We start from the raw sequence: 13036 nt of genomic DNA on the forward strand, positions 1-13036 counted from the left end.
TTTGGCCCCTCAGGCCGCCCTATTTGGCCCTCAGGTCTCTCTCCAGATGTCAGGGTCTGGTTGGATGCAGAAGAATAGTGGAAGGAACCAGCTGGGGAACCCCCAAGGGAAGAAGGCTCAGAGTCCAGGGATTGGTGGTGGGTCCACAATGAGTGGTCAGAGGGAGAAGTATGGGGAGAGGAGGTGTCAGAAGCTGAAGAGATAACAGGGCTTAGTGAGCAGGGCGACTCTGTGGCAGAGATAAGTCCAGAATCAGGGGCAGAAGATGAAGGTGGTGAGTCAGAGGACAGAGGTCAAGAGGCAGAGAGTCACTACCAGCTACAGTGAAATGTTAGCTAAGGTTCAGAGTATGGCTGGTGGCGAAGCCACATATCAACGCTTTAAGGCATACCTCCCTAGAAATGCAAAGGTTCCTCTCAGTCCTGCAGTGTTTGTTTAACTAACACAGCTGAAGCTCCTTCATGACAAACAAGCAAAATGGTACTTGAGATAAACACTGTAGCTGATTACAGAGCACCCTAAATGATCTTATGCAAACTTCCTTATCACTTTCAGCAGGGATATATATTATGAGGCATACGAAGGATAAGCCAGCCTTCACCAAGCACAGTACTGCAAGGAACCTTGAACTGAAGCCAGCTTGCTTAAAAATAAAATATCCCAAACTTTACTGAAATTTCTTAAAAACGATTACTGTTAAATTGTGTGGGAACATATCAGACGACATAGCAATTCTTCAAACAGCTCTAGTTTATTCACAGGCCAGAACAGAACTGAACTGAAGGGTTCAGCCAGCCTGTTTATATAGAGCTCCACTAGAACGCAACAGTAACCATTTTCTGTAATTATCCAATCACTGAACGTCACTTTCGAACCCTTATTTGCATATGTGGACCTGAACTATCCACAGTATCCCCCTGCTGGCCCAGGGTGAGAACTTCAGTACATAACAATTACCAAGCACAAAGTGTCTTTTTCCAGGACAAATGCATGTACAGATGTTACGGTATGTCTCGTATGCAGTTAGCCACGTGGCATCAAAACAAACTTGGAAAAATATGTTACATTACAGGTTAAGCTCAATATCCACAGAGTACACTTCAATCCAAAGCAGGGGTAGTCAACCTTTTTATACCTACCGCCCACTAATGCATCTTTCTTGATGGTCAAATTGCCTTACTGCCCACCAGTGCTTGATGGAAGGAGGATTCAGTTTGTGCTGTAGAACCCCCTACTGCCCACCTAGAATCCTGAAACGCGCACTAGTGGGCAGTAGGGACCAGGTTGACAACCCCTGATCTAAAGCACTAAGATAATTCATGCATAGTCTGCTGCTGCAGCTGAGATGGAAGGGAAGATTACTGCACTGTGTTTGGTTGGAAGAAGAGGACGAAGGGAGCTATCTGGGGGCGGACCAGACTACATTTCCCAGCATGCCTTCTGCTGTGCAATCTACTGGGAATTGTAGTATTCTCCGTCATCCCTTCCTCGCCCATAGACATACAGTGGTACCTCGGGTTACATACTCTTCAGGTTACATACACTTCAGGTTACAGACTCCGCTAACCCAGAAATATTACCTCGGGTTAAGAACTTTGCTTCAGGATGAGAACAGGAATCATGCTCCGGCGGCACAGTGGCAGTGGGAGGCCCCATTAGCTAAAGTGGTGCTTCAAGTTAAGAACAGTTTCAGGTTAAGAACGGACCTTCGAAACGAATTAAGTACTTAACCCGAGGTACCACTGTATTAGAAGACAGACATATTTTAGAAGACACATAGCTTCCAACTTCTGGGAATTATTTTTAAAAGCTGTTCTTATTTTTATCTGTAAGCCGCCTTGAGTCCCTGTTAGGGAGAAAGCTGAGATAATAATAATAATAATAATAATAATAATAATAATAATAATACTCAGCAGCATAGCTGTCAACCTTCCCTTTTTTTGCGGGGAATTCCCTTATTCTAGCGCCATTTCCCGCTGCTTCCCGCTGCTATCCCGGATTGTTAGATATCCAGTAGACTGTCCCTGGGACAGGTGAGGCTGCTGATCCCTTATTTTCAAATCTGAAAGTTGACAGCTATGCTCAGCAGACCAGTGTGCCAATGGTGATTGAGGCGCCTGTCTGCAATTGAGCTTCGGGTTTGAGCTGAAAGGAAGCCATTTGAGTAAATTGACTGAGGGGTGTGTTATACATAGGGAAGCAGGGCTGCTGCTGTTTTGTTCAAAAGAAGTGCATCTTAGATTGATCCCCACCAAGGTAAGGGGGAGGGGACCCCATGTTTAATGTTTTGTTATGCTTTAATATACAGTGGTACCTCGGGTTAAGTACTTAATTCGTTCCGGAGGTCTGTTCTTAACCTTGAAACTGTTCTTAACCTGAAGCACCACTTTAGCTAATGGGGCCTCCTGCTGCTGCCGGAGCACGATTTCTGTTCTTATCCTGAAGCAAAGTTCTTAACCTGAAGCATTATTTCTGGGTTAGCGGAGTCTGTAACCTGAAGCGTATGTAACCCGAGGTACCACTGTATGTTGGAAGCTGCCCAGAGTGGCTGGGGCAACCAGTCAGATGGGCGGGGTGTAGACAGTATATTAAAATTATAATCATCGGAGAACAGTATATTAAAATTATATTTCATCGTAGAACAGTTGGAGGCTATGCTCCCTGCAAAAAAAAAAAAAGGCGATAAAAGCACGCAGAAAATACCTTGTTTCGTTTTGTTCTTAGCATTATTATTTCATTTTATATCGCATCTAAAACACAGAGAACAAATTATAGCAAAAAACAACAGCACAAAACTGGCAGGCAGAATGACAGCAGCTGCAGGTGGGTTAAAATAACGACGTTCCAAGCAGAGACTTATCAGCGCCAAAGCGAGTCCCGTGGTTTGCCAGCGCGTGGGCTACTCTTCATTTTTTTTCCTCCTTTCCTCAAAACAACAACAACAACGAAACTCTCTATCCTTTCCCTTTCGACGGAAGCGCGTCCCTATAGGCGGAAACCACTTTTCACCCCGGCAACCCACCAACCTCGATTGACATGCTCGCGGACCAATCGGCTGCGCGCTGGAAGCTTCGCGCGAGGCGGTTGAGGCGCGAGTTTGGCGGTTGGGGCGTCCGTTGCTCTGAGGGAGCGCGCGCCTCCGCACGGCTTTCTCCGGAGCTTCTCGGCAAGGGCGGCCCCTTCCTTTCTCCCATCCCACAACCCCGGGACGGCCGCCCGCCGTGTCCCCTTCGCCGTCGTTTCCCCGGCGGCCCCCGAGACCCTTCGCCACAGCCGCCGCCGCCGGCCGCCCCCTCATGGCCTTGATGGCGGGTGTGATCCGCCGCCTGGACGAGGCTGTGGTGAACCGCATCGCGGCTGGAGAAGTCATCCAGAGACCCGCCAACGCCATCAAGGAGATGGTGGAGAACTGGTTGGTTAGATAGATAGATAGATAGATAGATAGATAGATAGATAGTTTTCATATTTCTAGGTCACCTTTACCTGCCAAGGTGGTTGGTAATTTATTTATTTCATTTCATTTTTCACATTTCTATGCCGCCTTTATCTTCCAGGGTGGTTGGCAATTTATTTATTTCATTTTCATATTTCTATGCCACTTTTACCTTCCAATGTGGTTGGTAATTTATTTCATATTTCTATGCCACCTTTATCTTCCCAAGGTGGTTGGCAATTTATTTATTTCATTTTTCACATTTCTATGCCGCCTTTATCTTCCAGGGTGGTTGGCAATTTATTTATTTCATTTTTCACATTTCTATGCCGCCTTTATCTTCCAGGGTGGTTGGCAATTTATTTATTTCATTTTCATATTTCTATGCCACTTTTACCTTCCAATGTGGTTGGTAATTTATTTCATATTTCTATGCCACCTTTATCTTCCCAAGGTGGTTGGCAATTTATTTATTTCATTTTTCACATTTCTATGCCGCCTTTATCTTCCAGGGTGGTTGGCAATTTATTTATTTCATTTTTCACATTTCTATGCCGCCTTCACCTTCCAAGGTGGTTGGCAATTTATTTATTTCATTTTCATATTTCTATGCCACTTTTACCTTCCAATGTGGTTGGTAATTTATTTCACATTTCTATGCCGCCTTTATCTTCCCAAGGCGGTTGGTAATTTATTTATTTCATTTTTCATACTTTTATGCCGCCTTTACCTTCCAAGGTGGTTGGTAATTTATTTCATTTTCATATTTCTATGCCACTTTTACCTTCCAATGTAGTTGGTAATTTATTTCATATTTCTATGCCAGCTTTATCTTCCCAAGGTGGTTGGTAATTTATTTATTTCATTTTTCATACTTTTATGCCGCCTTTACCTTCCAAGGTGGTTGGTAATTTATTTCATTTTTCACATTTCTATGCTGCCTTTACCTTCCAAGGTGGTACACATGGTTCTCCTCCCCGCTCCTTGTTTCATCCTCACAACAAGCCTGTGAGGTAGATCAGGCTTAAGAGATGGCGACAGGCCCAACGTCACCCAGGGTGCTTGGTGGCTGAGCGGGGGATTCGAACCCTGCTCTCCTGCGTCCCAGTTCGACACTCTTAAGCATGACGCCAGACAGGCAATGCTATAAAAGCCCCAGGATACATGTGTGTGTCCATCTGCTTCGAGGCAGGACGAATCTCCTGCACCAAGTCAGTCTCTCAGGTGTCCAGGGCAGAGCTGCTAGTTGGATTCCTGAGCCTACAATTATAGGGGTTTGCCTGATTCTGAATCGTGCCAAGAAAGTGGTTAGAGTGGGTTTCTCCTTATTACAATGATATCCTACTTCGGAGTGACTCTAGACAAAAAGAAAGTGTTTATAAACTTGCAAACTTCTTAGGGGTGTTTACAGTCAAGTACAGTGGTACCTCAGGTTAAGTACTTAATTCGTTCCGGAGGTCCGTTCTTAATCTGAAACTGTTCTTAACCTGAAGCACCACTTTAGCTAATGGGGCCTCCTGCTGCTGCCATGCCGCCGGAGCCCGATGTCTGTTCTTATCCTGAAGCAAAGTTCTTAACCTGAAGCACTATTTCTGGGTTAGCGGAGTCTGTAACCTGAATCATATGTAACCCGAGGTACCACTGTATTTAAATCTTGCTAGATAAAGAAAGGTATTCTCTGCTGTTCAACACATATTGTTGACTTAGCACTGCTCCCTCTCATTCTTAACTTTAAGACATGTATGGGGAACCTGCCATCCCTGACCATTGGTCATGCTGGCTTGGGCTGATGGGAGTCATAGTCCAACATTGGGACTACCACAAGTTCTCCAACTCTGCTTTATGGTATCCCTAATAGCGCGGGTGGCACTGTGGTCTAAACCACTGAGCCTCTTGGGCTTGCCGATCAGAAGGTTGGCGGTTCAAATCCCTGCGACGGGGTGAGCTCCCGTTCCTCGGTCCCAGCTCCTGCCAACATAGCAGTTCAAAAGCACACCAAAAAGTGCAAGTAGATAAATAGGTAAACGGGAAGGTAAACAGCGTTTCCGTGTGCTCCTCTGGTTTGTTGCGCCAGAAGCAGCTTAGTCATGCTGGCCACATGACCCGGAAAAATTGTCTGTGGACGAACGCCGGCTCCCTCGGCTTGTAAAGCGAGATGAGCGCCACAACCCCAGAGTCGCCTGCATCTGGACTTAACTGTCAGGGGTCCGTTACCTTTACCTTTTAATAGCGCAGACAAGAGGTGCTAGCAGCTAGCGTAATCTTAGGGATGTTTACTCTGGAGTTCAATGGGGCTTTCAATCCAGTAAGTGTGTTTAGGGTTATAGCCTTGTAACAGCAAACATTTGCACACAGTGAGCGACAACTTCCATTATGCTTATTTAAGATAAGTTTGTATTTCTCATGAAAAGTTTAGTTTATTAATGGTAGGAATGGGAGCCTAGAACTACACTTTGTGCATCCTAAAATTGTAGAGGAAGAAAGCTTCTAAAGTCATCATAATGATTGCTGAGAAATTTTACTTCTTTGGGGTGAAATAAAATTGCTTATGTACAGTTGTCTGCTTTGCAGAAAACTAGTTGTTGTTGTTTAGTCGTGTCCGACTCTTTGTGACCCCATGGACCAGAGCACGCCAGGCACTCCTGTCTTCTACTGCCTCTCGCAGTTTGGTCAAAATGCTCATGTTGGTAGCTTCAAGAACACTGTCCAACCATCTCGTCTTTTGTCGTCCCCTTCTCCTTGTGCCCTCAATCTTTCCCAACATCAGAATAGATAGGCCAGTGTGATCTCGTCGCCACCCCAACAGCACAGGGTTCCATAAGTGATGGGTGCTGTACCGATTGCAGATTTCACACAGACTTTTAATTTACATACAGCTTACACATCATGCTAACTAGTTCCACATTGTCCATTCCATGTCAGCCATGACATGACATCTTCATGTTCTGGTCAAGACCTCCTTACAAGTCATCACTAGTACAACAAACTGACCTTAGATCAGAACAGCAACAGCAAACAATAAACACAATAAACACACAAATATTAATCTTTAAACTAAAGCATACAGCTTCTTTATCCTTGGTTCTAGTCTGCATAGTCGTAATATTGGTGAGAGTCTCTCCCTCCTGCCCTCCTCCCCTCCCTCTCCACACACACATGGTTGATGTATATATGGTTGCCATATTTCAAACAGTAAAATGTGGACAGAAATCTGGCAAAGTTGTTGAGCTTTTTTGGCAATATTGAATATGACTAAAGCAACAAGAATGCATATTTATACATTGAATCATCTAAAACAGGCATGGCCAAACTAGGCTCTCCAGATGTTTAGGGACTACAATTCCCATCATCGTTGACCACTGGTCCTGTTAGCCAGGGATGATGGGAGTAGTAGCGCCAAAACATATGGAGGGCCAAGTTTGGTCATGCCTGATCTAAAACATTAACATCTTTTAATGATCTTCATTGCGAGGCCCATTTCTTATTCTTATTAGCTGATTTGCTACTATTTGCACTGCACAGAGCCTGGTCCACAGTACAGTACATGTGGCATTAGATCAACAACCCTTTTCCCAACACTGCATTAGCTTTCCAATAGCAAATAAATATTCTCAGACATTGTCCAAAGCAAGGTCAGTCAATACTTTCATTACTTCCATTTCCTGGTGTTTACTATTCTAGAGACTTTATAGTAACTTGGGGAGCAATAGAGAGGGGTACAAGCCATTTTCCCCATCACATCGCTTTCCTACAGAGATAAATGTTTGTGTTGGACTGATTTGGAATAGAAATAGAATTGAAATAGACTGTGTTGTCTCTGTCACTGAGATGTATTTCTTGTATTTATAGTTTGGATGCCAAAGCTACCAGCATCCAGGTAACAGTGAAGGATGGCGGTTTGAAACTAATTCAAATCCAAGATAATGGTTGTGGAATTAGGGTAAGTAAACCTATTTGTCTATCTAGAATGTAGACCTTATTTAAAACAATACAAACAATATTTGAAATAATTCTGGCTCACATCTGTCTTCCTTCTGCAGAGAGAAGACTTGGATATTGTGTGTGAGAGATTCACCACAAGTAAACTACAGACTTTTGAGGACCTAGCCAGTATTTCTACATACGGGTTTAGAGGCGAGGTATGTTTTTGACTTAAGTTTTAGAATGTTTATCATAGTGCATAAGTTTTTTGCCATTTTCCCCATTTGTTCTCCTATTCCATCCAGGTTTTTCAGTTCTGTAGAACACAGCTTGTCATCATTCAATAATTATATATTTAAGTAACTTCAGGTGCACTGAAAGTTGGTTCAAATGTAATCAATGTGACTGTAATGCAGAACCATCCATAATGTGGCTGCAAGGGTTCACTTGAGAACTGCCATTTGGACCGTATTGCACCAAACCTCTATCATAGGGATGGAAAGCCTGGTTTTAGGTAGACAGTAAAGACAATTATATTTAAATTGATTTGGGATTCTTCTTTTTTTGGATCCTGATGCTATGCTGTCCTCTGCAGCCCTAAATTGTTTATATTGTTATAGCAACCTTGTATCAGGCATTGCTCAAGAATTCCAAGAAACAAAAAAATCAGTTTTAAAATCAGTCCGGTTGGAAAAAGTTCAGTCTGTCATTTTGAGTCAAAATGATGTCTGATTGTGTCCAAATATAAGGATCTGTTCCTTGATCTCAGGAATCATCATGCAAAATCTCATTACATCTTATGAGGTATGCAAATGCATAGCAAACAAACAACTTTCAAAAATATATAGTAGATGAATTGGCTTTATGTTATGGGTTTTATCCTGTTTTCATTGTGTTGATTTTTTTTGTATGTTACTTTGTTAAAGTAGGCTGAATAAATAAAACATTTTATTTGAACAGAATTTGTATCCAGCTGCATGTAGATCATTATAGTGAGGATTACAAATACAGATCATTAGTTGGGATGTAATTACTATGCTATTACTGTGATTACTGAATGCTTATTTCGTGCCAGTAAAGAACTATGTACCACCTTCAACATCTGCATGTTACTGTATGTTACTCAGTTTCTAAAACTTAGTTTTTTCTCCTCCAGGCGCTGGCAAGTATAAGTCACGTTGCCCACGTTACTATAACAACTAAAACAGCTGATGCAAAGTGTGCCTACAGGTAGGTATATTCAAATATTTGTTTACTGCACTTATTCAGTGTTCAAATATAATAAACTTTTAGAAGATAAACAATGTCTCTAAAAACATTAAAAGAACAGGCAGGCAGAAGACTTCTTATTGTTTAAGAATAGAAACAAGAGAGAAATCAGCATTGTGCAATACATCACTTAGCCACAGGAGGTCACTCATTGCACCATTGATGCAAACAAAACCCTTTTTTAATGAGCATCAAGTATGAGCAGAATTTTTCTGTTGCTGTTTGTAGAAATCATTTTAAAGATTTGTTATACACTGCATTCTTCATCCAGTGTAGATTATACGCAATTACAGGTTATCGCCATTCTATTCCCTCTCAATAGAATGTACAAATGTAGCAAAATCCCTAGAAAAGTTAAAGGTACTCTTTAAGTAACAGGAATCTGCCTTGCCTTATATTGAGACAAGATGGATTAAGCACTAACATGTTGTGCACACTAGTCAACAGTACTTATTCTCAAGTAAGCTCTAAACGCAGAGACTGTGTGTGTGTGTGTGTGTGTGTGTGTGTGTAAGTAAATTCATCTCATTTAGAAAGGAAGTCTAATGACGTTTTTTGGGGTGGCTCAAGTGCATAAATAATAAAACAAAATTTGAATACAGTATCACCACTCAGAGCTACATAATAGTGGTAGAGGATCTGCTTTGCTTGTAGAAGGTCCCAGGTCCAAATCCTGGCATATCTAGGTGAGGCTGGAAATACTTTCTGTCTAAAACGTTGGAGAGTAACCACCGCTCAGTGTAGACAATACTGAAATAGATGTACAGTGGTGCCCCGCAAGACGAATGCCTCGCAAGACGGAAAACCCGCTAGACGAAAGGGTTTTCCGTTTTTGAGTTGCTTCGCAAGACGATTTTCCCTATGGGCTTGCTTCGCAAGACGGAAACGTCTTGCGTGTCTTGCGAATTTTTTTTCGCCCCCCCCCCCTTTTTCTAAGCCGCTAATAGCCTTTTAGCCGCTAAGCCGCTAAGCCTTTAATAGCCGCTAAACCGCTAATAGCGCTAAGCCGCTAATAGGGTCGCTTCGCAAGACGAAAAAACTGCTAGACGAAGAGAATCGCGGAACCGATTATTTTCGTCTTGCGAGGCACCACTGTACCAGTGACAGATTCTGTGTTTACTTCACTTTTAATGCCATAGAAATTGATGAAAACATTGCAGGTGGTGATGATAGTTTAATGTCTCTTTCTGAAGCACTGCTGGCTTGAAATAATCCTTTGTGGACCAATCTAATAACTGATTGAAATAACTGATGATTTGTTTTACTTTGCTTTTAGGGCAAACTATTCTGATGGAAAATTGAAGGCTGCCCCCAAACCTTGTGCTGGAAACCAGGGAACTCAAATCACAGTGGGTTACTTGCTTTTTGAAATTTTTGCAGCACTGGAGCAGATGCATTCCTAGTTAATCTTAAACCCCGAAGCAGGAGACCTGTGTATTCTTTTGCAGAACTTTGTGGCACTAACATTATCTTGCTCAGTTGGTTAGAGTGTAGCACTGATAATGCCAAGGTTTCAGGTTCAATCCCCACACGGGACAGCTGCATATTTCTGCATTGCAGGGTGTTAGACTAGATGATCTTCAGGATCCCTTCCAACACTACAATTCTATGATTCTTGGAATAGCCTTATTCATAATACATGCATATTTGAGTACATTAAAAACTGGAATGTAACTGTTTGTTACACATACCTCTTGCATAAAACACTAATTATTTACTGCTTTAAAAGCAGAACACTTGCTTTGTAGCATCTTGCTAGACACCACAGTGCAACCATATGCAGTTATAATAATAGTGATACTGTGGGTTCACTAATGGCACAAGTTTGAAGTGCATTTAATACAGGCAACTTCAATTTGCGCGTGTTCGTTGCCCATGTTGATGCTTTATTTGGGCTTCAACAATCACCTTTTAACTTTACTGAAATATATTGCAGGAACTCTTCACAAGTGGTGTTTAGAAATGTATTTGTATTTCCAGAGAATGGTACTTTTTATTGAGGGGGCGGGCAAGACAGAAAGTCGTGTTTTAATTAATTAATTGATTAAAATTCTGTTTTTCCTCCGAGGAGCTTAAGGTGGTTTGTGTGGTTCTCCCTCTCCCCATTTTAGCCCCATAACCTGTGAGGTAGATTAGACTAGGAGGCACTAATTTGCTCCAAGTCACTTAGAAACCTTCATGGCAGAGTAGGGACTTGGACCCTGATCTCACTGGTCCTAGTCCAGTATTCTTAACTAGTATACATTATGACTCTCGTAATTTTGTAGCATTATAATTAAAATGGATTTGAATTTATTGTGCTTGTAAGTTGCATGGGAGAGCAATATTGACCAGAGCATTTGAATTAAAAATAGGGCTTTCCTGTTTGTTAATATTCAGGTGTTCTCCTCATTCATGATAATGTGATAAAAAAATCCTTCATTTAGAACTGGGCAGCTGCAGGGAACAGACTAAGGAGCAGGGAATGCAGCTTGTGAGGGGCTCCTTCTCCCATCTGTCACACAGTCAAAACTGTGAGCTGACAACGGAAAACATATGTGAAGTGGTGCAAGCAAACTGTGTGCACGCCCCATGTACTTGGATGCAATTTTCTTTCCTTCTGCCAGCACAAAAGGGCATTGCAGAGTGATCCATGTTTCTGTTTTGAGTTTGCTTTAAACTGCCTGTTTGCTTCTCTCTGCAGGTTGAGGATCTATTTTACAATGTAACCACTAGGAGAAAAGCTTTAAACAAACCTAGTGAAGAATATGCAAAAATTCTGGAAGTTGTTAGCAGGTAAATCCATTTTTAAAAGGAGCAGAAGCTCCACCTCCACCTGCAAACCTTGTATTATGTTCGATTTGGGCATTTTTCTCCTTCTAGCCAGTAATGACATCTTTGATAAATTAGGAACTCAGAATAGCAAGAGGGATGCCTTTTACTGATGTCAGTATACTGACACAAATACAACTTGACAATCTTTTAGACTTGAGAAGAATCTACTGAAGCCAGTTTCACATTCTCATAGCATTTGTGCTCTCTAACATTCACATGACAATTGCAAAAGGCCTCCAGATTTGTTTGTGTGCAAATGTCTGAAAGAGACCGAAAGCAAGTACAAATTCCATTGTACTTAGCAGCATGATGAGGTTCTTCTGCTCCCAGGGTTGTAAATCCAACAAAAGAAGAAAGCCAAGAGGGCCTTTGCCAAGATGGAAATGTGTGGCTTGGTCTTTTTGTTCTGAGTCATCTAGCTGACAGCAAATGATTTAGTATTCCCAAGACAGATCTTGGTTAATTTTAGATGTTACCAGAGCTTTGCAGCTACCTCCCAACTCCTCCCCCCCCCCCAGTAATGTGTGATAAAATCAAATGTGTGCTGTGACATAATCACACTCAAGAGTTTCTTCACGTCATGTTCTGCTGGTTCTAGAGGCATGGAAACTGTGATGTCATGGTAGCCTATTTGTTTTACCACACCTTCACCAGGGGAGGGAAGAGGAGGTGGTTAGATAGAAAATATGGAAGCCACATGACTGCCACTGACTAACTAAAAAGGCATGTTCAGGCGTGAGAAAGCATATTGAGCGAATGTGAGTAAAAGCCCCCTCCCCCAGATGGGTATATAGCAGACAAGGTGATGTTACATGTGCACCACTGCCTCTTGTCCATGGATCCAGTGTTTGTGTGTTTAGGCAGATGCTTGAACAACCCTTATGAAATCAAATGCTGGTTTCTCTTGACTTGAAATGCTAAGACATTCAGCTAGTTTCCATACACTTCACTATCACTTCATAAAGTGTATGCTAAAAAATATTTGTCATTCACAGGACAGGGTCTTGTCAGTAGCCATGGTTAAAAAACTCTGTTCAGCTCTATTCAACACGTTTCAATAGGACTTAAAGAACTGTATTTTCACTGCTGTTAATGGCTGAAGCTGTGGCTGGCCTTGTGCATGTATTTGCTCATATTAGTTCATCCTGGCTTTAATGATATTTTGTACTTTTTTGAAATGTTGTTTTAACTTGGCTTTCAAGTTGAATTGTGGTTTATTTGGGAATATTGTAGACTGAATTCAGAAACTGCTGGAAAAGCAGTCTATAATTTTAATTAATTAATAAAGGCTTGTGTATTTTCTCTTCCCAGGTATGCTATTCACAACTCTGGCATCAGTTTTTCAGTTAAAAAGGCGAGTAAACTTTTGCTTCTTCAGTATTGCTAAATAGTGGTTATGGTAATATTACAGTGTCCAAACCATATTCCTTTATATATTTATTTTTCTAAAAAAACATGTAGCATGGTCAGTTAAAGAAATGAAGCTCAACCTAGTTATAGTTTTAAACATAAAGGGTGGTATTAAATGCTAGCCTTACTCAGAGTAGACCCGTTGATTGTTAATGGATATGACTAACTTAGGTTCATTAATTCCTATGG

General features: G+C 41.8%; 1 protein-coding gene across 2 annotated transcripts in view; it reads left to right on the forward strand.

Moving 5' to 3' along the window:
- The first annotated feature begins 3066 nt into the window (after window positions 1–3066).
- The window catches only part of MLH1 (mutL homolog 1), a 30330-nt gene continuing 20360 nt past the window's right edge, over window positions 3067–13036 (forward strand). For both annotated transcript variants that reach the window (XR_008332984.1, XM_053410345.1), the window contains exons 1-7: window positions 3067–3412; window positions 7283–7373; window positions 7474–7572; window positions 8511–8584; window positions 9900–9972; window positions 11307–11398; window positions 12749–12791. Coding sequence is in view for 1 of the 2 variants with exons in the window: in XM_053410345.1 (XP_053266320.1) it covers window positions 3297–3412; window positions 7283–7373; window positions 7474–7572; window positions 8511–8584; window positions 9900–9972; window positions 11307–11398; window positions 12749–12791 (588 nt within the window). In the remaining variant the exon portion in view is untranslated. The remainder of the gene's footprint in view (window positions 3413–7282; window positions 7374–7473; window positions 7573–8510; window positions 8585–9899; window positions 9973–11306; window positions 11399–12748; window positions 12792–13036) is intronic.

Source organism: Podarcis raffonei, chromosome 12, assembly GCF_027172205.1.
Source record: "Podarcis raffonei isolate rPodRaf1 chromosome 12, rPodRaf1.pri, whole genome shotgun sequence".
NCBI lineage: Eukaryota > Metazoa > Chordata > Lepidosauria > Squamata > Lacertidae > Podarcis > Podarcis raffonei.